We start from the raw sequence: 23,621 nt of genomic DNA on the forward strand, positions 1-23,621 counted from the left end.
CAATCAGCTAGCCATTATTGTGGCTCCATAAATCAGTAAGCTGGCCACCTCTGATACAGGAGCTCATGGACAAGACAAAGATAGAATAGCAGCGGCACTCACCATTTCACAGCACTTCATTGGTCTGATTGGTCCATCGACCAGACGAAGCAGGGGGGAGCTACGAAACAGTAGTTGTCCTTTTCTGTTCTACAACCTCTGTGTATTACCTGTTGTCCAATCTTATTCTAAATTAAGTTTTAGACTTTTACACAAGATGTGAGTGCCGCTGCTGTTCTTTTTTGTATTGTGGATTGTAAGATTGTATTTGTATTAGCAGCTGAGCACCTGGATAGCTGTGTGGAGCTGGAGGGAATTATGGATCAATCACATTAGTGGACCAGGTGGGACTGGCAGTGACTTTGTTCCAATTCATATGGACAAGGGTCTAAACGCATAGGGGCAGATTTACTATAGTAAATGCACCAAAAAAACTGAGCTACATGATTTACACCACATTTACGATGTGCTCTAGGCACTTTTTCACTTCATTCATTCATGAGTATGGCTAATGGGAAAGTGTGAGTTAGCAGAATTGTGTTGTAAACTAAGCCAAGTAATAGTCTTAACTTAGACAACAGTGTTTACAGAAGAGCCAGATTTTCCAACAATATAAGACAATGGGATAATGTGGCACATTTTTAGACTATCTAGCGTAAGTTTAAATCTGTCAGCACTCACAGACAGACAGACGGTGTTAAGTAGGTGATGCATTCTTGTAGCACTCTGTGTTTTGTAAACTTAGAAAACATGAATGAACCCTCAGAGAGGTGTTGCCCAGCCGGTTCAGTGTCCTGCTACAGCAAGGACTCTATGTATCTGCTGACAGATTCTCTTTAAAGTATGTACGTGTTGGATTAACTACTAGACGGTACAGGTAAATTTGCACCTTAGGGGAAAGTTTCACTTTTTCATTCTAATTTTCCTGCATGCCATTTTTTCCTTATGTGATGTCAAATGCAGCAAACCTGGCATATTGTTGTGTGATGTACAATGAATTGGTGCATTTCAATAAACACATCTTCACCCTTCTTCCCTGTGCACGGATCGTCACACGGCGCTCAGCCTATCACTGGCCGCAGTAATGTCCCGCCTTGGCCGGTGATAGGCTGAGCTCCGCATGACGATCCGTGCACAGGAAGAAGGAAGAAGACGGGACCGGAGGACCGATCAGCTGTAGCAGCGCTCCGGGGGAATGCAGGAAGGTTGTTTCCATTTTTTTTTTTTCAGCCCGGGCACAATGGAGGAGAAGTAGTCGGCGCTAGCGTCCTCCTTTTAACTTTTTATTTATCTTTTTTCATTCACTGCAGCAAAATCAGTATGCAAATTAGATTTAGCAAGTGAAAATAATATTTTTTTATCACATTAGTTCCAACAATACGAAGTCACCCAACAAGTGGAGTGAGATTGCACAAAAATTCTTTCAAACCAAATTCCATTGCAAAACAATTTTTCTCTGATTTGAAATAAGGTGGAGAAGCCACAGCTGGCACTGACTTCCTGTGCTGATGACCACACGGCCAATACATATGATGAACACTAGCTGTGGTCACCATGGGGCATTTTGTCGGCTTGTTGTTATACAGAGAGGAAGCAGCAAGATGGTGTCAAGTCAAAGCACAGGCTGATGGCATACGTTCTGAAGATTGGGGAGGGAAGAAAGTGCACATGTTATGTGTATGGCCATAATGATGAAGTGTGAATTATGGGGACTGCATTATGGAAATATTTGCTCATAATCTGTGTTTTTGAATTTCAAAACATGATGTCATAGCAGTTATATTTTTAGCAGATGGCTTTCATTTCCCAGCACATAAGAGGAACAACTTCTAGTCTTATAGGAAGTATGTTTTTTTCCCCTACTCTGCAGGAATGACCTTTTGACGTTTATTTCGCCTTGCTACTTTTTTAATGGGCCCCAAAACATTGTTCCCTCTGATGCCCATAATTCCCCCTGACAAGTACTGTATGTAATAGAGGGGTTGTCCAACCATTTTACCTCTTTTTAGATACAGCTGAAAAGTAATAAAATAATTAATATTTACCCTACCAATCCTCTGGCGCTCATTTGTTGATGTTTGCGGTATTTCCTGCCCGTCTCTGCTTCCTTGTCCCTCTTGGCTCTGACCATAGGGACCAGCCCCCTATCTATTTTATTGCCTTCCCTGAAATATGGACAATGGGAGCTGTAGTATTCTGCTGTATGCAATGCTGATTCCCTTTTACTTCCACTATATATATATATATATATATATATATATATATATATATATATATATGGATAAGTATTCCTCTTAGAGAGAGGCACCACTTCTGGTGATCTAGGAAAGGGAATATGCAAGGCAGCTCATCACATTCCCTGGACATCATCTTTAGCTCCAGTTACGGAATCTCAAAAAAAAAAAAAAAAAAAAAAATATATATATATATATATGTGTGTGTGTGTGTATATATATATTTATTTGAAGTCAATAAGAAACGGCATGGTATACACGGCATGCCATGCATGCCTGTGCTTCAGCTTGGACAAAGCCATGATTTCTATAAGAAGGAAATAAAATGTTCTTATATGTTCTAATGTTCTCAAGTATATTAGGGGTCATTATTTCAGAAGACTTAAAGGTAGGAAGACAATGTAATAGAGCAGCAGGAAATGCTAGCAGAATGCTTGGATATATAGGGAGAGGTATAAGCAGTAGATAGAGAGAAGTGCTCATGCCGCTGTAAAGAACACTGGTGAGGCCTCACTTGGAGTATTGTGTGCAGTACTGGAGACCGTATCTCCAGGAGGATATAGATACTCTAGAGAGAGTTCAGAGAAGAGCTACTAAACTAGTACATGGATTGCAGGATAAAACGTACCAGGAAAGGTTAAAGGGCCTTAACATGTATAGAAGAAAGAAGAGACAGATGGGATATGATAGAGACTTTTATATACATAAAGGGAATCAACATGGTAAAGCAGGAGAGCATATTTAAAAGAAAAACTACCACAAGAGGACATAGTTATAAATTAGAGGGACAAAGGTTTAAAAGTAATATCAGGAAGTATTACTTTACTGAGAGAGTAGTGGATGCATGGAATAGCCTTCCTGCAGAAGTTGTCGCTGCAAATACAGTGAAGGAGTTTAACCCCTTAAGGACACATGACGTACTGGTACGTCATGTGTCCGCTCCCGATCTATAACGTGGGGCCACGGCGTGGCCCCGCGTCATAGCGGGTCGGGGCCGGCCTCTAACAACGGCCGGGACCTGTGGCTAATAGCGTGCGGCATGCTCTTCTTACTTCTCCCCCTCCCTGTGTCCTTCTTATTCTCCTCCCCATGTCCTTCTTCCCCTCCCCCTTCCCTTCTTACCCCCCTCCTCCTCCCTATGTTTTTTTTTTTTTAACTCCCCCCTCTGTTTTTTCCCCTCCCTACCCTACCTATGTTCTCAGTTACCTCCACCGACTCTGTAGCATGGCCGAGCTCCTCTACCTCCTGGCTGTCACTCAGTCTGGCCGGTACCGGAGATTCAGTTTCCTGTTCCCGGCCAAACTGAAAGGAAGTGAGCACTCAGTGTACACTTCCTGTCAGTCTGGCCAGGAACAGGAAACTGAATCTCCTGTTCCTGTACTGCGCGGTACACGGCCGGACTGACAGCCAGGAGGAAGAGGAGCTCTGCCATGATACAGGGAAGGGGAGGAACTCGGGAGGTGACAAGGAGTGCTGCAGCTGCCTGAGGCTCTCTATAGAGCTCTTAGGGGGCTGCAGCCTTATAGGAAGCACAACAAGCACTGGCTCTGCTTGGGGCCCCGGGCCAGCTCGGGGCCCCAAGCAATTGCTTGGTTTGCCTGTCCTTTAGCAATGGGCCTGGGAACAGGTCCTCTACAGCAGTGTTTCCCAACCAGTATGCTTCTACTGTTGCAAAACTACAACTCCCATCATGCTGGAAGTTGTAGTTTTGCAACAGCTGGAGGCACACTGGTTGAGAAACACTGCTGTAGAGTCAAAGAAGATCTTTTGTAACTGCACTCAATGTTGACCAAAGATGGCAAATGGTCTCTCTAGAACTTGTGCTATATGGTCTCTCTAGAACCCGTGCTATATGGTCTCTCTAGAACTTGTGCTATATGGTCACTAGAACTCGTGCTATATGGTCTCTCTAGAACTTGTGCTATATGGTCTCTCTAGAACTTGTGCTATATGGTCTCTCTAGAACTTGTGCTATATGGTCTCTCTAGAACCTGTGCTATATGGTCTCTCTAGAACTTGTGCTATATGGTCACTAGAACTCATGCTATATGGTCTCTCTAGAACCCGTGCTATATGGTCTCTCTAGAACCCGTGCTATATGGTCTCTCTAGAACCCGTGCTATATGGTCTCTCTAGAACCCGTGCTATATGGTCTCTCTAGAACCCGTGCTATATGGTCTCTCTAGAACCCGTGCTATATGGTCTCTCTAGAACCCGTGCTATATGGTCTCTCTAGAACCCGTGGTATATGGTCTCTCTAGAACCCGTGGTATATGGTCTCTCTAGAACCCGTGGTATATGGTCTCTCTAGAACCCGTGCTATATGGTCTCTCTAGAACCCGTGCTATATGGTCTCTCTAGAACCCGTGCTATATGGTCTCTCTAGAACCCGTGCTATATGGTCTCTCTAGAACCCGTGCTATATGGTCTCTCTAGAACCCGTGCTATATGGTCTCTCTAGAACCCGTGCTATATGGTCTCTCTAGAACCCGTGCTATATGGTCTCTCTAGAACCCGTGCTATATGGTCTCTCTAGAACCCGTGCTATATGGTCTCTCTAGAACCCGTGCTATATGGTCTCTCTAGAACCCGTGCTATATGGTCTCTCTAGAACCCGTGCTATATGGTCTCTCTAGAACCCGTGCTATATGGTCTCTCTAGAACCCGTGCTATATGGTCTCTCTAGAACCCGTGCTATATGGTCTCTCTAGAACCCGTGCTATATGGTCTCTCTAGAACTTGTGCTATATGGTCTCTCTAGAACTAATGCTTGGTTAATTGACTTGCCTCCAATACAGCAGACGACCACTACTGACTGACTGAATACTTGACAACTCTGCATTTATACATGACAGCTTTGCTTGACATGAACAAAATTTGTCTCCTTGACTAGACAACAGCATTAGAAAATAACATTTGGCCTATTACAGCTACTATATCTGTTATTACTACCACCAGCATCACTGTAATGGCAATCAATACTAGGGACATAGGCGTGCGCACGGGGTGTGCCAGGTGTGCCCAGGCACACCCTAATCAAGCCCAGGGAGGCGTCCGAGGCCACCACTGAGCAGCCAGCAGAGGACCCCCCACCCCGTCACATTCGGGACATCCCTGTGTCCCGAAAGATCTTTTCGGGACACAAGGATGTCCCGGACTCATAGGCGTGCGCACGGGGTGTGCCGAGTGTGCCCAGGCACACCCTAATCAAGCCCAGGGAGGCATCCGAGGCCACCACTGAGAAGCCCGCAGAGGACCCCCCCCCCCCCCCCTGTCACATTCGGGACATCCCTGTGTCCCGAAAGATCTTTTCGGGACACAAGGATGTCCCGGTTACCTTTCTACAGCGGCCCCCGTGTTAACTTTCAAAACACAGGGGCCGCCGGGAAGTAGCGCACGCAGGGACGTCATTGACGTCCCGTGCGTGCGCCCATAGCAACAGAGGAGCGGAGATTCAAGGAAGAGGATGCGCGCGCCAGCCGGAATGGTAAGTGACCAACACGAGCTGGTGTGGGGGAAACTATACTGCACCTAAAGTGGGGGAAACTATACTGCACCTAAAGTGGGGGAAACTATACTGCACCTAAAGTGGGGGAAACTATACTGCACCTAATGTGGGGGAAACTATTCTGCACCTAATGTGGGGGAAACTATACTGCACCTAATATGGGGGAAACTATACTGCACCTAATGTGGGGGAAACAATACTGCACCTAATGTGGGGGAAACTATACTGCACCTAATGTGGGGGAAACTATACTGCACCTAATGTGGGGGAAACTATACTGCACCTAATGTGGGGGAAACTATACTGCACCTAATGTGGGGGAAACTATACTGCACCTAATGTGGGGGAAACTATACTGCACCAAATGTGGGGGAACTATACTGCACCAAATGTGGGGGAACTATACTGCACCAAATGTGGGGGAACTATACTGCACCAAATGTGGGGGAACTATACTGCACCAAATGTGGGGGACTTATACTGCACCTAATGTGGGGGAACTATACTAACTGTGTATGTGTGCGTATATATATATATATATATATATATATATATATATATATATATATACGCGCGCGGCGTGAGTTTGTGCTTTAGGGTGCACACCCTAATGCAATAGGCTGCGCACGTCTATGACTAGGGATCGACCAATATCGTTTTTTTTAGGGCCGATACTGAAACCGATAATCGGTGGAAGTTAGGGCTGATAGCCGATAACTTATACCGATATTCCGGTATAAGTTATCGGCTATTTATCCCCCCACGACACCGCTGCAGATCATTGAAGAAAAGCGGGCGCTTTAAATCAATGAATTGCAGCGGCTTTTGCGGGGCCATAGACCGCCGCCGGCACCCGCTTCTCTCCCCCTGTCTGTCCGGGGGTTATCCTGAGTCCTATCACCGCCCCCCGCCCCCTACCGCCCCACCGCACCGCGATCGCCCCCACCGACCTGCTGCACCGCGTCGCACCCCCCCACCGAACCGCCCCATCCCTGGTTTTATAATTACCTGTTGCCCGGGGTCCACGCTACATCTGGCTCCGGTGGCGTCCTCCTGAACTGTCACTGTGCGCACTGACGGTGTCGCGGTGCGGGGGGACGGGGCATTATCGGATTATCGGCAATGTAGTTGCCGATACCGATAATGCCCAAAATCGTGATTATCGGCCGATATTGGCCAAACCGATAATCGGTCGATCCCTAATCAATACCCTTTAGATTAGTAATCCTTATGAAAACAGCTTTGGTCAGAAATGAAATCCAGATCCCTATTTTTGTTGCATGCTGAAGTATTGGGGCATGTTCACATGGGGGGCATTGCAGTAACTTTCCTTTATATCTGAATGGAAGTAGAAAAATCTATGCAAATGCCACAGAAATAATAGCATTTATGCCACAAGTCTGCCATGTGTGAACATAACTGTATAGTAGTTGTTGCTGTAGGTGACTAGTAACTACATTTGTCAGGCCAGTAGTTGGATGAGCTCAAAAAGCAACACTCCCTACTATTCCCCAAGGCAAAAAAAATAAAGAAAGCATGTTTTACCCTAAGGAATGAATGATAGGGAAAAAATTCAGAATAGCACATAAATTAGTAACTTTTTGTACAGTCTATAGAAGCATAGTTGTTGCTGGGCCTCACCCCTTTCTTAGGTTTTATTTCTTATATCAGCAGATTTGGCATGTGCCTAGGGGCAGGATACTATAGGGGCCGGAACATAAAATGCAATGTGTTCAGGTAAAGTGCAATCCGGTGACAAATGTGACGTAGACCACAATGCAGATGACTGAAAGGTTCTATGGGGACATTTATAGAAGTATTTAGTAGATTTTTTTGGCCTATATTTGTCTCTCAAATGTCTCACATGTGACTAGACACTTTTCTGTGCGACTTTTATCTGGCCGAGCGAGAAGAGCAAGAAAATTCTGTTTGGCTTTTGTAAGCAAATTTCCAAAAATGACTTGCAGTGGTCAGAGATTTATAATGTGCGACTGTTGCAAAAAAATCGCACGCCTTCAATAATGCCATATATTTACTCCAGCTCAACCCTGGCTTACATGAGAAAAATCTCAAAATGGAAAACTGCTGATTTTCTTACATGTGACAAATTTATAAAGGCCGTGTGACTTGTTAATAAATTTGTTGCATGTAAGCAAATCATTAAACATAATAAAACAATAAAAACACCATACATAAACAAGCATTTCTAAATGTCCCCTGTGTTATTCAACAAACAGATGTGATAGAGGCAGACCATGTGTTATATACACTTTTTATATATATATATATATATATATATATATACTTTTTATATATATTTTTGACCTTCATTGTGTGAGGGCTGAGAATAAAATATACTGTATATCTCCGGTATCTATGATTATACATTTCCCTTGTCTTGCTGCACTGACATTATACAGTGACCCCCGACATACGATAATTTCAACATTCGATGGCCTCTCAGAAGCCATCACATGTTGAAGGCAGCATCAACATACGATGCTTTTGTATGTCAGGGCCATCGCATAAACTGCTATCCAGCAGCGCAGACTGCTTCAGCTGCCACCAGATAGCCGTTTACGGTGCCCCGTGAGCTCTGCTGACGATCACTTACCTGTCCTCGGGGCTCTGGCGCATCCTCTCCGGGATCCCCTGCATCGTCGTCATCACGTCGCTGCGCACGCCGTCCCGTCTTCCAATAGGAGCGGCGTGCGTAACAATGTGGTGGCGGCGACGGAGCGCGCGGATGCCGGGGAAGCAAAGGCCTTGCCGGAGCGTCGGGGACGCGGCGACAGCAATGGACGGCGACATCCCAGGCAGCGGTGACGGTCCGGAGCGGCGGGGACAGGTGAGTACAACTTCCTCTACCAGTTGTCTTCAACCTGCGGACCTCCAGATGTTGCAAAACTACAACACCCAGCATGCCCGGACAGCCGTTGGCTGTCCGGGCATGCTGGGTGTTGTAGTTTTGCAACATCTGGAGGTCCGCAGGTTGTAGACCACTGTCCTATACTTTACATTGCACGGATCCCTCAACATGCGATGGTTTCAACAAACGATGGTCCGTTTGGAACGGATTACCATTGTAAGTTGAGGGACCACTGTATAGTTTTATCTTAGGTTTTTTGCTCTGTTAGTAAACTTGGCGCAGTGTGATTTTCTTTTTTTTTCCCTTTTGTATTCATGTTTAATACAGTGATGTCTGCTCTGTCAGGTAATAGTCTCTACTTCTGAATTGCAGTCATGTAGGTGAGAGTTTAGTATACATACACTCTGGTTTAAATACACTAGCTTCTATATAGGTAAGTTGGATAATATACACGCAAAGTGTCCTGCTGAATATATATAGTATAGAAAAGGAAAAATGCTGGGGTGCACCCCTAGTGAAGACTGCTATGGAAAGTTGTAAAAATTTAAAGCAAATTGGCTGCTTACCCTTAGGTGTTGCGCTTAGAGCACAACACCTACATTTGCGTGTGGCCAATAAGAATAGGTGAGTCGCTCAGGGTGATTCCGGATGAACGGCAGTAAATCCAGAAAACTTGCATGAAGAGATAAAAATGAGAATGGATTCCCTGGATGAAGGCGCTTCTCCCATTAAGATGAATATGATTCTTTATTTAGTATAGCAACGCGTTTCGATCCCAAACTGGGCTCTTCATCAGACATCAGTTGCCTGATGAAGATCCCAGTTCAGGGTTAGAAACGCGTTGCTATACTAAATAAAGAATCCTATTCATCTTATTGGGAGAAGCGCCTTCATCCAGGGAATCCATTCTCCTTTTTATCTCTTCCCGCTGGATATATAGGGCAGTATACTGCGTTCTTGTTCTATAGAAGGGGCCCTCTTGTTTTGTACATCCTCTTTATTCAGGGAGAGAACCTATAACCTTACACGTGCACTGAATCATTTTGTATGAGTCGATGGAGCAGTATTTATTTATTTTTTGACATTTTTCTTTGGCTTATGTTCATATTTGTGACTAAAGATCAGCATCATTTTTTTTTTTGTTATCTGATGTATCTGGATTATAAGGAAAAACTAATGATATCTGTGCAAGATGGCCATACACTAGAGATATCAGGTGGCTGTTTTCTGAATGACTATTCACTCATGGTTGGTCTGTGGATTTTGTTGTTTTGGATGAATAAAGCTCTGTTCACACTGCTGTCAAGGCTTCTGCTCCTATAGAAACTCCAATGAGAGTGCCAGACACATGGAACGATTGATGACAACAACTGCGCTCGAAAGGCCCCTTTGGCTTATAATGGGTTTTGTCAGTGTTGACAGGAAGAGTAGCGCAGCATGCTACAATCAAAGCCTCCAGCAGTAGATTTGACTATGATGTGACTATGTAGAAAAGCAGACCTGGCCACACATCCATGTAACAGGTCGTTGTAAGTTTGGATCAAAATGTGCCAGCCTACTTGGCACATCATGGCCACCTGAGTGAGTCTGTAACTAAAAATTGAGTGGTATTGGGCAACAACTGCCACCTCCACAACAGGATTGCCCAAAGGGGAACGGCCGAGCAGCCCCAATACTGCTTGACCTAGCCCCCCAGGCTCTGGACTGTACCTAACCTACACCAACAATGGCTGCCACACAGCACCACACCAATGTGAACAGCAGGTAAAGCTCACTGTCTGAGGACACTGTTCGGAACAGACCCCTGTGCAGTCTCATGCAGATTAAATGTGCTCGCCAGGTACAACAAAATAAAAGAGAGGGAGAGAAACCACAATGTGATTTAAATGTAAAAACAGATAAATATGCTAAGAAACAAAGGATCATGGTACAAGACGTGGATGTACGGCCTTGTCTGCTTTTTTACATTTATGTCATATGTTAAAATAAAACATTGTTGACCCATTTTTGCTGTGATCTATGGCCTGTCCTGGGATTCTATTCATGGGATACATATCTTTCATTAGACATACCGTAAATGACTTTCACGCCATAACAACCGGTGACTGAAAAAATCCAACATGGCAGATCAATGTCTGTACAGATATTTGCCTTTTGGCTGATGTCTGTTGTACTCATTTATGTCCGAAAATGGCCTAAATCAGCCTTTTGGCTGTCCAATATCTCTAGCGTATGGCAATGCTATAGTTCCCACCAGTATCTTGACACCTACACTCCCACCCCCCCATTCTTACCGCCTTTTAAAAAAAAAAATCATATTTCATCATGAAGTATATTGATAAAATTCTGTAAAAAAAGTCATGTTTTTACCTGTGGATACTGGTGTAAGTGCAGAGTATGGCACCCCAATTGTTCGTGTGGCGTCTGGTTTGATCAACAATACCACATTTCTGGATTAAAATGACCATTAAATATTATTTATATGCTTAAAATCCAGGGAGGATGGAATGAATGGATTGGGGATTTATGAGTAATTATTAGATATAGGTATGAAGTATATAGGGGTATGTATATTTGGACGTATCTGGCTCACCCCTTCGCTATAGTTTTGAATGCTTAATAATCACTACAGTCCTTACCTAATAATATGTAAAAGAATCAGTGTGCAACACCTTTTTTTTTTTTTTTTTTTTTTTTTTTTTTTTTTTTTTGGTGGATTGGGTTACTAATCCGCTTTCTAGCATATTCTATTTATAAAAGTTTAAAATCATACCATTGTGCTGTGATCCAGAGTCTCCATGTTCTTTTCCTTTTTTTTTTTTCAGCCACAAAATGCAGGAAGTCTATTACCTGGGCAAAGGCTTCAAAATACAGGTCAGTTTCTGTGTCTAGGCTATAGATCTGTGTTTACCAATCGGCTGTTGCAAAACTACAACTCCCAGCATGCCCAGACAGCCTTCGGCTGTCTGGGCATGCTGGAAGTTGTAGTTTTGCAGCAGCTTTAGGCACACTGGTTGGGAAACACTGCTATGAATATAATACCCACAGTCACATATATTCATTTGCCACCTGTAATAAAACTCATCACTCCTATTTTATCCATAGCAGCCGCAGAGGAGTCTGGGAATATAGTGGTAGCTTTATATCCGTATCAAGGGATCCATCAAGATGACTTATCTTTTAAGAAAGGAGAAAAAATGAAAATACTTGAAGAGTAAGTGCTTCTTATGATCGGTGTAAAGGCTCGCTACATGTAGATAAATACCTTTTATGTTGTGTTTTTTTATTTTTTTATTATTATTTATCTATTTTATATGAATTTATTTATTACCGTATATACTCGAGTATAAGCCGAGTTTCGTGCCGAAAACGTCCGCCTCGGCTTATACTCGAGTGATGGGGAAAAAAAAATAAAAAGGCATACCGGTGGGGGTGGCCAGGGGATGGGCCGGGCCATCCATCATTGCCCATCTATGCAGCAGGGACCGTCCGACTTCCAGTGGGGAGGGTGAGCCGGTCCGGGCCATCCATCTTGACCAGGAGGCCCTCTTCTCTGTGCCGGCCCTGGACTAGTGACGCTGCTGTGCAGGGACCGTCCGACTTCCAGTGGGGAGGGTGAGCCGGTCCGGGGCATCCATCTTGACCGTGAAGCCCTCTTCTCCACTCCGGGCCGGCCCTGGACTAGTGACGTTGCGTTGACGCCGCCGTGCAGGGACGTCCGTGCGCAGCAGACGTCCGTGACGTCAGGGGCGTCCCTACGTGGCGGCGTCAATACAGAGTCACTAGTCCGGGGCCAGCCCGCAGCGTAGAGGAGGGCCACTCAGTAAAGATGGATGTCCCGAACCGGCTCACCCTCCCAATAGAAGTCGGATGGTTCCTGCAGCGATGTTGGACGGCTGCTAGGGAAGGACCAACAGAGCTGCAACTGGGGAGGTGAGTAGACAACAAGAGAGGGGATCTGGATAATGATATGGGGGGATAAGGGGGGGGGTCTGGATGATGACAGTGGGAGTCGGGATGATGACAGAGGAGGGTGGGATGATGGGTGGGGGGATAAGGGGGGGGGGGAGATGATGTATTTCCCACCCTAGGCTTATTCTCGAGTCAATAGAATTTCCTGGGTTTTTGGGGTGAAATTAGGGCCCTCGGCATATATTCGGAACGGCTAATACTCGACTATATATGGTAGTTCCTGTTATATGATGGATCATTGAGGGTCTTCCATATTTACTATCATAAAAACCAGCTTTGGTCCTATTCTCTGTGGCAGTTAAGGCCATATAATGTTACCTGTTATAAACACCATCAGAAATATGTACTTCAGGACAAAATTATCATGATTTTTGCGCACTGTGAAAACCTGTACGCACATCAGTTCATAAATTTGAGCAAATGGCGGTAACCCCTGTGTAGTGGAAAAAGAGTTAAATTCTCACCCATATTCCATTCAACTTCCTGGGGACGGGGATGCCGCAGAGCCGTCAGCGTATCAACGGCCGCAGCGATGTCCCGCCCCGGCCGGTGATAGGCTGAGCCCAGTGTCATGTAAGGAGCTCTGGCCGGCTTCTTACATGACAGTAGGCTCAGCCTATCACTGCCCGGGGCAGGACATCGCTGCGGCTGGTGATACGCCACAGCTCTACGGCGTCCCCGTCCCCAGGAGGTTGAATGAGGTTAGCACAGCTGGCCCCTGAGGCCTGTACCGGACCAACGGGGGAATGTAGGAAGGTGAATTAAAGTTTATTTTGTTTATTTTTGAGGCTCGGGCACAGGAATATATAAAAGTCTTGCACTACAGTTGTCCTTTAATATATTGACCCCATAATGTTATTGCTAGCTGTTTCTTATAGAATAAACATAAGGGTATATTCACACTGCGGAAATCCATGAGTGGAATTCCGCACAGTGAACATTACCGTCAGTGTGAATGGGTCTTCCGCAAGACCCGTTCACATTGAGGAATTTTAGCGGCAGACAATTCCGCCCCTGAAATTGTTCCGCGCAAAGAAAGAACATGTCCTTTCTTTGCGTGGAGTTCCGTGAGCACTGCATAGCCGTTAATGGTATTTTCGGCAGCGGCCACCAGACTGAGTCTCCGCTTGCGGAGATTCCGCAGTGTGAACATACCCTAAATCAAACTCATGCTATACGAAAAATAAAAAGGATTTATTTTCTACCTTTTTGATCTTTATGCTCATGTGGTCATTCTTACAGACATGGAGAATGGTGGAAAGCAAAGTCCTTATCCACCAAAAAAGAAGGATACATTCCGAGCAACTACGTAGCCAAAGTTAACACGCTAGAGACAGAAGAGTAAGTCTTGTGAATTAATGTTGGAGCCATTTCTTCTCGAATGTCTTCAGATGCTTATTTTACTATTTATTTCCCAGATGGTTTTTCAAAGACATAACAAGAAAAGATGCAGAAAGACAGCTATTGGCCCCAGGGAATTCTCCCGGGGCATTTCTCATCAGAGAGAGCGAAACCCTCAAAGGTAACGCCAGTGACTACTCGTAGTAATACATATCTATATAAATATATAAAATATTTTTCTTTTCCGAAAACCTCATGTAAAGTGATTCCTCCCTTTAACTTTACAACTGATGTTAATAATGGCCCGATCTAATACAGCATAAATTTGTTGTTCCATATGACACCAGGTTTAGGAAAATAAACTGGAAAACTACTTTATATTGTCAACCAAACATCTGGTCACATAACATTGTAGCTGGTGGATGATGGCCTGTCTGGTTATATGAACCTCTTATTGTTAATCAAGATCACAGTGCCTAAAGTTGGGCCTCATCGCTGTCTCCACCAAGTGCCCATCCCCTTCCTTTTTTATAATAATTCTGTATACATGGCTGTACAGTGTGTGACATAGCTCTGTGTATTACAAGTGGGGTGCAAGAAAGAAGTAGACACTTGGCACGGTAACAGGTGGGACAGTTTGGTTCCCAGCACTTGCCCGTCGCCTTGGGCACTACTTCCTACCCCTTAGCATCGGTTGGCAGCTGTGATATCAAAGGGCGACACATAATAAGTTAGAGCTAGTTGTCATATATTTTCAGAGAAATGTCTAAATTGCTTTCAAGCTACACAGATGTATTACCAAAAATGTATATATTTTTTGTCTTTAAAGGGAAACTGACAGATGGATTAATCCGTTCAGCCTTTTCCAAGATATAGCACAATCTTGTAATATGCAAATTAACTCTTAATTGCACTGAAGGAGGGTTTAAAGACTGTCTGCACCTTGACGCCATCCCCTGGGTCCTGTTTGCACCACCGCGCTCATCATCTCATCAGGAGATAAATATGGATGAGCGGGGCTGCGTGAACGTGACCGAGGAGAAGGCGTCAGAGGTGCATGCGGTCTTCAATCCCACCTCCAGTGCAGTTTTGGAGTTAATTAGCATTTTGCGAAATTGTGCTATATCAGTGGAGTTGATCCATCTGTCACTATGTACCGTATATACTCGAGTATTAGCCAACCCGAATATAAGCCGAGGCCCCTACTTTCACCCCCAAAACCTGGGAAAACGTATTGACTCGAGTATAAGCCTAGGAGGGAAAATACATCATCCAGACCTCCTCTGTCATCATCACCCCCTGTCAAACTCCCCCTAACATCATTACCCCAGTCTATATCCCCCCTCTCATCATCCAGCCGCCCCCTCCATCATCATATAGGCCCACCTTGTTGTCTACTCACCTCCCCAGTTCTCTCGGTCCTGTTGCTTAGTAGCTACAGGGACCGTCCGCATTCCGGGCCGGCCCCAGACTAGTGACGCTGCATTGACGCTGCCGCACTAGGACGTTCGAGCGCAGGGACGCCCCTGACATCACAGACGTCTGCTGCGCATGGACATCCCTGTGCGGCGGCATCAATGCAGTGTCACTGGTTGGATGGTCCCTGCAGCGAAGATGGATGGCCCGGCCAACCTCCCCAACGGTATTTTTTTTTCCACTTGAGTATAAGCCGAGTAGGGCATTTTCAGCACGAAAAATTGTGCTGAAAAACTTGGCTTATACTCAAGTATATATGGTAAGTAGAAACTACCAGGCTCAGTCCAAACTCCAACAGCAACCAGGGTGGTGAGACAGCAGCCACAAAAAATCTCAGGCAGAGCTACGCGATAAGTAAAGTCCATGAACTAACGATAAAGACAAAAGATTAGTGCACTATGAAACTTTTATTCCGTATGCTCAGCAGCAAATGTCCATCGTCTCAGGGAGCAGATAAAACGTGCAGGCGGGAGCAGAGACGTAGCGTGGGGGGTGCAGGGGGGGCCGGCCACACCGGGTGCAACATCTGGGGGGGCGCACTCGCAGCTCTCTGCCCCTGCCTGGCTCACTCACTCTCTCTGCAGTGCTGGCTGTGCGAATCCGATCCGAGACGGGTCGCCGCCCACTGTGGAGGCAGTGGCGGATCCAGGGGGCCCCCCCAAGATTGTTGCCCCTCTTCCTGAACTATCGCATGGTGGAGCGGGAACTATCGGCTGTCCCGCTCCACCACCCCTTTCTCACGCCCGTCACCTTACTATCACACGCCGTGGCTGCTCCATTCCTGCAGTCAGGGAGAGCCAATCATGGCAGGCCGGCGCGATGACCTCACATCATCGCGCCGAAGCCCGGAGATCAGGGGGGGCATTATATGTGAGGGGCACAGGACATGGGGTATTATATGTGAGGGGCACAGGACAGGGGACATTATAAGTCGGGGTCACATGTCAGGGGGCATTATATGTGGGGGCACATGACAGGGGGCATTATATGTGAGGGGCACATGTCAGGGGGCAATATATGTGGGGGCACATGACAGGGGCCCCCTGTCATGTGCCCATATAATGCCCCCCTGACATTTGCCGCTTACTTATAATACCCAAAGTCATGTGCCTTGGATCATCTCCAGGGTATGGTTCCATTTTGATGTTTAGTTTTTGTTCTTGATATTTTTTGTCGTTTACGATGGTTGTGAGACGACATATAATAGCATGGCCCATGCTAGGTTACTACATTTGTAGATTTGTATTCATAGAAATGCTGAAAATGTGGAGAATGTGTAATGCATGTTCGCACTCAATAAAGTGTTTGAAAATAAACTTGTATTTAGATGCATTTTACTTTAATTACATCAGTATTTTCATAACAAACAATACATGTGCTTAGGGGATAAGGGTTTCTTTAACTAATCTAGTGGAAGAGACTCGAGTGCTAAAATCCACGGGTTAGGGGGCGCAAATTACTTGCCTTGCTCCGGGTGCTGACAACCCACGCTACGCCACTGGGCAGGAGCGTCCGACGACGTTTTCTCTGCTTCCTGAGATGTTGGACATCTCTTTATCGTTGATCCATGTGTCAGTTTCCCATTAAAAGTGTTTCATTGTAAATCTGAGTGGTTTACTTTCAAGTCTTATATGGGTATTTATAATCATTGTTCAATCTGCTTTTCTTGTCATGTAGCCATCACCTTCTACTACTTCAGTAACTGAACCTAAAGCCATCGTTTTCTCTTTATCAGGTAGCTACTCCTTGTCAATAAGGGACTTTGATGCAAAGAATGGTGATGTCATCAAGCACTACAAAATCCGGACTCTTGACAATGGCGGATTTTATATTTCCCCCAGGATTACATTCCCGTGCATCAGTGACATGATCCAGCATTACCAAAGTGAGTCGCCCATGCTCTGATTTTATGTGCACTTCTTCTTTATCAGCAGATGATGTGGATCAAGCAGTAAAGATGATTTATTGTTTTTCATGTTGTTTAATGTGAAACAACTTTGAAATTGATGCTAGTGTTTGCATTGTCAGCTGTGCTCTTTCACACACAGTATTCAGAGCAGTTGTAGTGTGGTTTTCACTTTTATACTGCCCTATAAAAAGAAAATAAATACATTTGTAGATCGCATCACCCAACTTTATAGTAATAGAAATCTGTTGACCTCTGACTGCAGTTAACTATGATTGGTAGTTAAATGGGCACTGTCAGATACAAAAACTTTTGATATGTTGTAAAGCATGCAAAATCAATAGGTTTCGCAGTTGCTTTCATTAGAAAATTTTCAGTATTTTATACTAAAAAGGCCAGTCAAACAACTGCCCCCACCTGCTTGGACACATACTAGTCCTGCTGTGTCCATGCATCATCACCTATGTCATGGACACACTTCCTTGATTGACGGCTGTGAGAAAAATCCTACCACTGTCATCTTGTGTCCCGCTACTGTCTATGAGGACAAGCTGGGAGTTGTAGTTTACCTAATGCTAGGGGAGATGTGAGCAGACAGCATACTGAGGGAGGGGGGCAGAGACCTGAACAGTGAGGCCACGCCTCCTCCCTTTGAGAGGAATTCAGACTAGTGAGCTAAATTAAAAGTGTAATAAAAAAGTAAAGGTGCTAGACACATAAAAATTAGATGTACATGGTCAGGATTAGGTACTGAGTGATATATTATAAAAAAAAAAAAAAAAAAAAAAGTTGGATCTGACGGGTACGCTATAATCATTTATTCCAGGAGGTTAGCTATAGATCCTAACAGACTAGGGCCATGCCGTACATATGCATCCATGGTACTATACAGTCATTCAATATTTTTCTCATAAAACATTCTTGACCATGATGTTTTTTTTTTAGCAAAGCACAGACTTCAGTCATCTAAGTCCTCTGTTTATTAAAGGTAATGTGTCACCTGTTTTATGCTGCCCAAACCAAGGGCAGCAAGTTGCATGTGCAGGTGCAAGTGGTGTCCCATAACCACTTACATGGGACCCAGCAGTATTATTGCTCTGACAAGGTAGACAAGTTGCTCTCTGCTGCCACCTCTGTTTATGTCAGGAACTGTCCAGACCAGGAAAGGTTTGCTTTGAGAATTTGCTCCTGCTCAAAACAGTTGCTGACACGGACAGAGGTGGCAACAGAGAGCACTGTGGTCAGACTAGAAAGAACGGAGCGGAGCTCCGAAAGGCAGGGCAGCGCACAACCCCTTTAAGGTTTAAGTCATGTCTTTTCACATACTTTAATTATTTTATACACCTTGATTTACAATAGTCTTTTACTTGCTGTTTTAGAACAAGCAGATGGCTTGTGCAGGAAATTGGACAAACCGTGTTATAGCCCTAAACCACAAAAACCATGGGATAAAGATGCTTGGGAAATTCCTAGAGAATCTATTAAACTAGTGAAGAAACTTGGCGCTGGACAGTTTGGTGAAGTCTGGATGGGTGAGTGTGTGCAAACATATTTGGAAATGCTTAAAAATGATTGTATAGAATAGGAGGGAGAAAATGATGCGTGTAGACCTATGTGCAATTATGAAATGCAATTGGAATGACTCTAGGATCATAAAAACATACTTTTATTGGTGTACATTTAAAATATAGGTACACATTAATTAGAAAATTTCAACAATTAAGGATACAAGTCAGTGTTTATATAATTTACAAACCCAACTTATCCTAAATGTTGGATAAATTGCTGGAGTTAGGCTATACTGGCCCTACTAGTTACATAGGACCCCCTACCTGTTACTGCAGGGAGGCCTTCCTAGAGAATGCCAACCTGCAACAGGAACCTCCTATCTCTCCCTGGTTCTGGAGGGAATGGAGGCACCGGGTGCAGTATGTATAGCACGTCACCAGCAATAACTCAGCTGCTTTGTAGAAACCTCCACTAGATTATTCGGTAAGTATACAATTAGTAGGCACATCAAAATTGGTACAGTGATTGCATACACATTTAGTACAGTTCAAGCCACATATTGCCAATGCGTTTTGTTGCGACGCATTTTAAGGCGGCCCAGCTCTTCAGGGACAAGTGTGTAAAAGGCAGGAGTATAGTTTCTCCCGTCACCTATCTCACTGAATAGTAATACAATCGTGATATGACATGTAGAGGTATAGATAAATATTCTGGTGTGCTTAGATAAAAAGGCCCAGGTAGGATTATATAGGTTATGGTCCAATACTTGTGTTCCCTCTTGTATTTAGATAGATACCGTCCTTTGATTGGTACGGTGGGTGTATAGGTGCAGGGCGGTGGATGCACGGATACAGTCGCTTTGTTAGATTATAGTCACTTGTTTTAGGCTGATAAAGGTAAGCCTCGTATGTAAGGGCACAGAGCATTCACCCACAGGAGGATGGTCCTACATAAAGATTAGGGCAATATCATATGGTGTCCTTCAGTTGGTTTATGGGGCCATTGGGATGCCAGGTACCTGCAGTTGGTTGAATTGGTACAGGGATACAGGATGGCGCAGCATCTCATACCCCGGCATACGCTGACCACCAATTCAGCCAACTGCAGGTACCTGGCATCCCAATGGCCCCATAAACCATCTTGTATTTAGATAGATACCGTACCAATCAAAGGACGGTATCTATCTAAATACAAGAGGGAACACAAATATTGGACCATTACCTACATAATCCTACCTGGGCCTTTTTATCTAAGCGCACCAGAATATTTATCTATACCTCTACATGTCGTATCACGATTGTACTACTATTCAGTGAGATAGGTGACGGGAGAAACTATACTCCTGCCTTTTACACACTTGTCCCTGAAGAGCTGGGCCGCCTTAAAATGCACCGCAACAAAACGCGTTGGGAATATGTGGCTTGAACTGTACTAAATTTGTATGCAATCACTGTACCAATTTTGATGTGCCTACTAATTGTATACTCACCGAATAATCTAGCTGAGTTTCTACAAACCAGCTGAGTTATTGCTGGTGACGTGCTATACATACTGCACCCGGTGCCTCCATTCCCTCCAGGACCAGGGAGAGATAGGAGGTTCCTGTTGCAGGTTGGCATTCTTTAGGAAGGCCTCCCTGCAGTAACAGGTAGGGGGTCCTGTGTAACTAGTAGGGCCAGTATAGCCTAACTCCAGCAATTTATCCAACATTTAGGATAAGCTGGGTTTGTAAATTATATAAACACTGACTTGTATCCTTAATTGTTTACATTTTCTAATTAATGTGTACCTATATTTTAAATGTACACCAATAAAAGTATGTTTTTATGATCCTAGAGTCAAATGACTGTAGAAAAACTGTAATCTCAATGGAAAAAAAACTTGGATATACAGTATGCTCTCACCTACCTAAACTGTTTCCTGAACACTGCTGACAGATCCTAAGGGATGTACAATGTTGCCTAATGTATCCATATATATTTTTATATATATATGTAGGTTGTGGTTACAATTGCTCATTAAAATTTGTAGAAAGGGATATTTGGCAAAATGTGAAAAAAAAAACGTGTAAGGGTGCGTTCACACGCCATCTTTCCCCGTTTTTTTTTATCCCTGTTTTTTTTTTATCCCTGTTTCGGTTTCCTTCTTGCAGGCTGTAAACGGATTAAAATGGATTTTAAAAAATCCAATTCATGTCAAAGGGATTTTTTTACAATCAGTTTACATCCGTTTGTACCCGTCTGCACTCATTTCTTTTTTTTTTTTTTTTATTTGACGGCAGAAAGAACAGCACATGCAGTATTTATTCTTCCGTCAAAAAAATTGAAGAAAAAATGGATACAGTACATTTAACATTGAAGTCTATGGGAAACGGATGAGCTTTTAATGTCATCCATTTGCATCCATTTTTTCAATCCGTTTTTTGATCCCTTTTTACTTCTGAGCATGCTCAGAACAAAAAAAGTTTTTTTTGGGTTTATTAACTGAACAATAACTGATACAAAGGGATAACACCCGTTTGCATCTGTTATTGTCCGTTTTTATGTTTGATGGGAGAAGAACGGGACGGATCTAGACGGCCGTGTGAACGCAGCCTAAGTCTGGGTGACACACTGATATGTGGTGCGTGCCCAGCCTGCCAAAAGTATGCCAAGGGTGCAAATAAACCCCATCCAGGAAGCTACAAATATCCCAGGGAAACAAGCAAAGGATTGCTCACCTATCTAGTGTTAGTCAGGCAGTTTTCAGAATTCCATCAGAAACAAGGAGAAAAGTCTAATAAACTGATAGTTGGGTTGTACAACCAGACAGTGATCCATAACACAAAAGAAATAAATGGCCAAAAGAAAAAGGAAAGTTTTAGACTCTTAGTCCATGATATGAAGCCAATATAAATGTTGTCTCAGACCTGAGAACAGTGGATCACACCTCAAAACCTAGCAACATATAGGAACTAAACTAGAGTGAGAGGAAGAAATATGTTCACCTATAAAGGGCTCTCTCCAAAAAAACGACTTGCATTGGAATGTAAAGGACACTCTATGCCTCTTCCTTTCAACACTTTCAGCACAGGAAATGACTACAGCAGTTTTTGCAATAGTCTAAAGCATAAGTTTCAAGATGTTTCCTCTTGCTAATGTATAGAGCTTGACATGCTGGGTAATACCATAGCCACACCGCCTGACATGTTACAGAAACTATTGTATGAGGGCAGCGTGGCCTGTTAGGGAATTTGAGCATCATAGAGCAGATTTTGGAAATGCAAGATCCAGAAGTGCAGGTTTTAACAATGTTCACATTAACAGAATCCACAGAGACAAATACCATATAAACTCGAGTATAAGCCGAGTTTTTCAGCACGATTTTTGTCCCTGTGCATCTGCTTCAAGGCAACGTCACTAGTCCGAAGGCCCGCCATGGTCTTCAACCTGCCTATGGCTGTCCGGGTATGCTGGGAGTTGTAGTTTTGCAACATCTGGAGGTCCGCAGGTTGAAGACCACTGATTGACAGTCGGTGATGATGAAGGGGGGGGGGGATGATGACAGGGGGATGATGATGGGGTGAAAATGACAGCGTGATGATGACGGGGGTGTTAATGACGGGGGGGATGATGTATTTCCCACCCTAGGCTTATAGTCGAGTCAATAACTTTTCCTGGGTTTTTGGGGTGAAATTAGGGGCCTCTGCTTATATTCGGGTCGGCTTATACTCGAGTATATACGGTATGATTTGGTGCAGATTTACTTCTGCTGATTTGTCTGTATTAATGTTTTGCATTCCCCTGACACATCAAGTTACTGTAAACCATTTCATTTCCGTTCATAGTTACATAGTTAGTAAGGATGAATAAAGACATCCATCCATCCAGTTCAGGCAAAACCCACATGAGGTAGAAGCCAATTTTACTAATTTTAGGGAGAAAAATTCCTTCTGGACTCCAAATCTAGTAATCAGAATAAATCCCTGGATCAACATCCCACCTCCAGAATCTAGTGACCATAACCTGGAATATTAGTCTCTAGAAATGCATCCAGGCCCCTTTTGAACTCTTTTATTAAGAGTTCCACAGTCTCACTGCTCTTACAGTAAAGAACCCCCTGTCTGTGCTGGTGTAGAAACCTTCTTTCCTCTAGAAAGATATAGATACAGTCCTGGGTATAAATAGATCATGGGAGAGATCTCTGCACCGCCCCTTTATACATAGTTATTAGGTCTGCCCTAAGCATCTTTTTTTTTCTCTAAACTAAATAACCCTAATTTTGATCATCTTTCAATAATTAGGTTTCTACAATAACAATCAAAAAATCGCAGTTAAAACCCTCAAGCCAGGATCCATGTCCGGAGAAGCATTCATGGAGGAAGCCAACTTGATGAAGACGCTCCAGCATGACAAACTAGTGAGACTTTATGCCGTGGTCACCAAAGATGAACCCATTTATATTATTACTGAATATATGGCAAAGGGTGAGTCCAACAATACAGTGAGTATTGATGTGACTAGTGTGTATGCTGCTAGTGTGTGCCTGTAGACTCTTTACTATAGTCATACTTTTATCATTGTATAATCTTTTTTTCCCTTTCAGGAAGCCTGCTAGATTTCCTCAAGAGTGATGAAGGGTCTAAAGTAATTCTTCCGAAGCTGATTGACTTCTCTGCACAGGTGTGCTTACTCTACTGTCCACATTATAGGGACTTCTTCTTAAAGTGGTTGTCTTATAAGTCTGTGAATCATTCCTATTTAGCCGCTTCAAGTTCAGTCTTTACCT

The 23,621-nt window shown here is 44.0% G+C and overlaps 1 protein-coding gene across 9 annotated transcripts in view; it reads left to right on the plus strand.

The window, feature by feature from the left end:
* Window positions 1-23,621, plus strand: part of LYN (LYN proto-oncogene, Src family tyrosine kinase) — a 92,961-nt gene that overhangs the window by 61,280 nt on the left and 8,060 nt on the right. For 7 of the 9 annotated variants that reach the window (XM_056521945.1, XM_056521944.1, XM_056521940.1 and 4 more), the window contains 8 exons: window positions 11,476-11,524; window positions 11,756-11,864; window positions 13,865-13,963; window positions 14,041-14,144; window positions 17,175-17,324; window positions 18,725-18,877; window positions 23,137-23,319; window positions 23,439-23,515. In XM_056521945.1, the coding sequence (XP_056377920.1) occupies window positions 11,476-11,524; window positions 11,756-11,864; window positions 13,865-13,963; window positions 14,041-14,144; window positions 17,175-17,324; window positions 18,725-18,877; window positions 23,137-23,319; window positions 23,439-23,515 (924 nt within the window). The remainder of the gene's footprint in view (window positions 1-11,475; window positions 11,525-11,755; window positions 11,865-13,864; window positions 13,964-14,040; window positions 14,145-17,174; window positions 17,325-18,724; window positions 18,878-23,136; window positions 23,320-23,438; window positions 23,516-23,621) is intronic. The other 2 variants (XM_056521949.1, XM_056521948.1) reach the window with 1 other exon arrangement.

Source organism: Hyla sarda, chromosome 5 (genome assembly GCF_029499605.1).
Source record: "Hyla sarda isolate aHylSar1 chromosome 5, aHylSar1.hap1, whole genome shotgun sequence".
NCBI lineage: Eukaryota > Metazoa > Chordata > Amphibia > Anura > Hylidae > Hyla > Hyla sarda.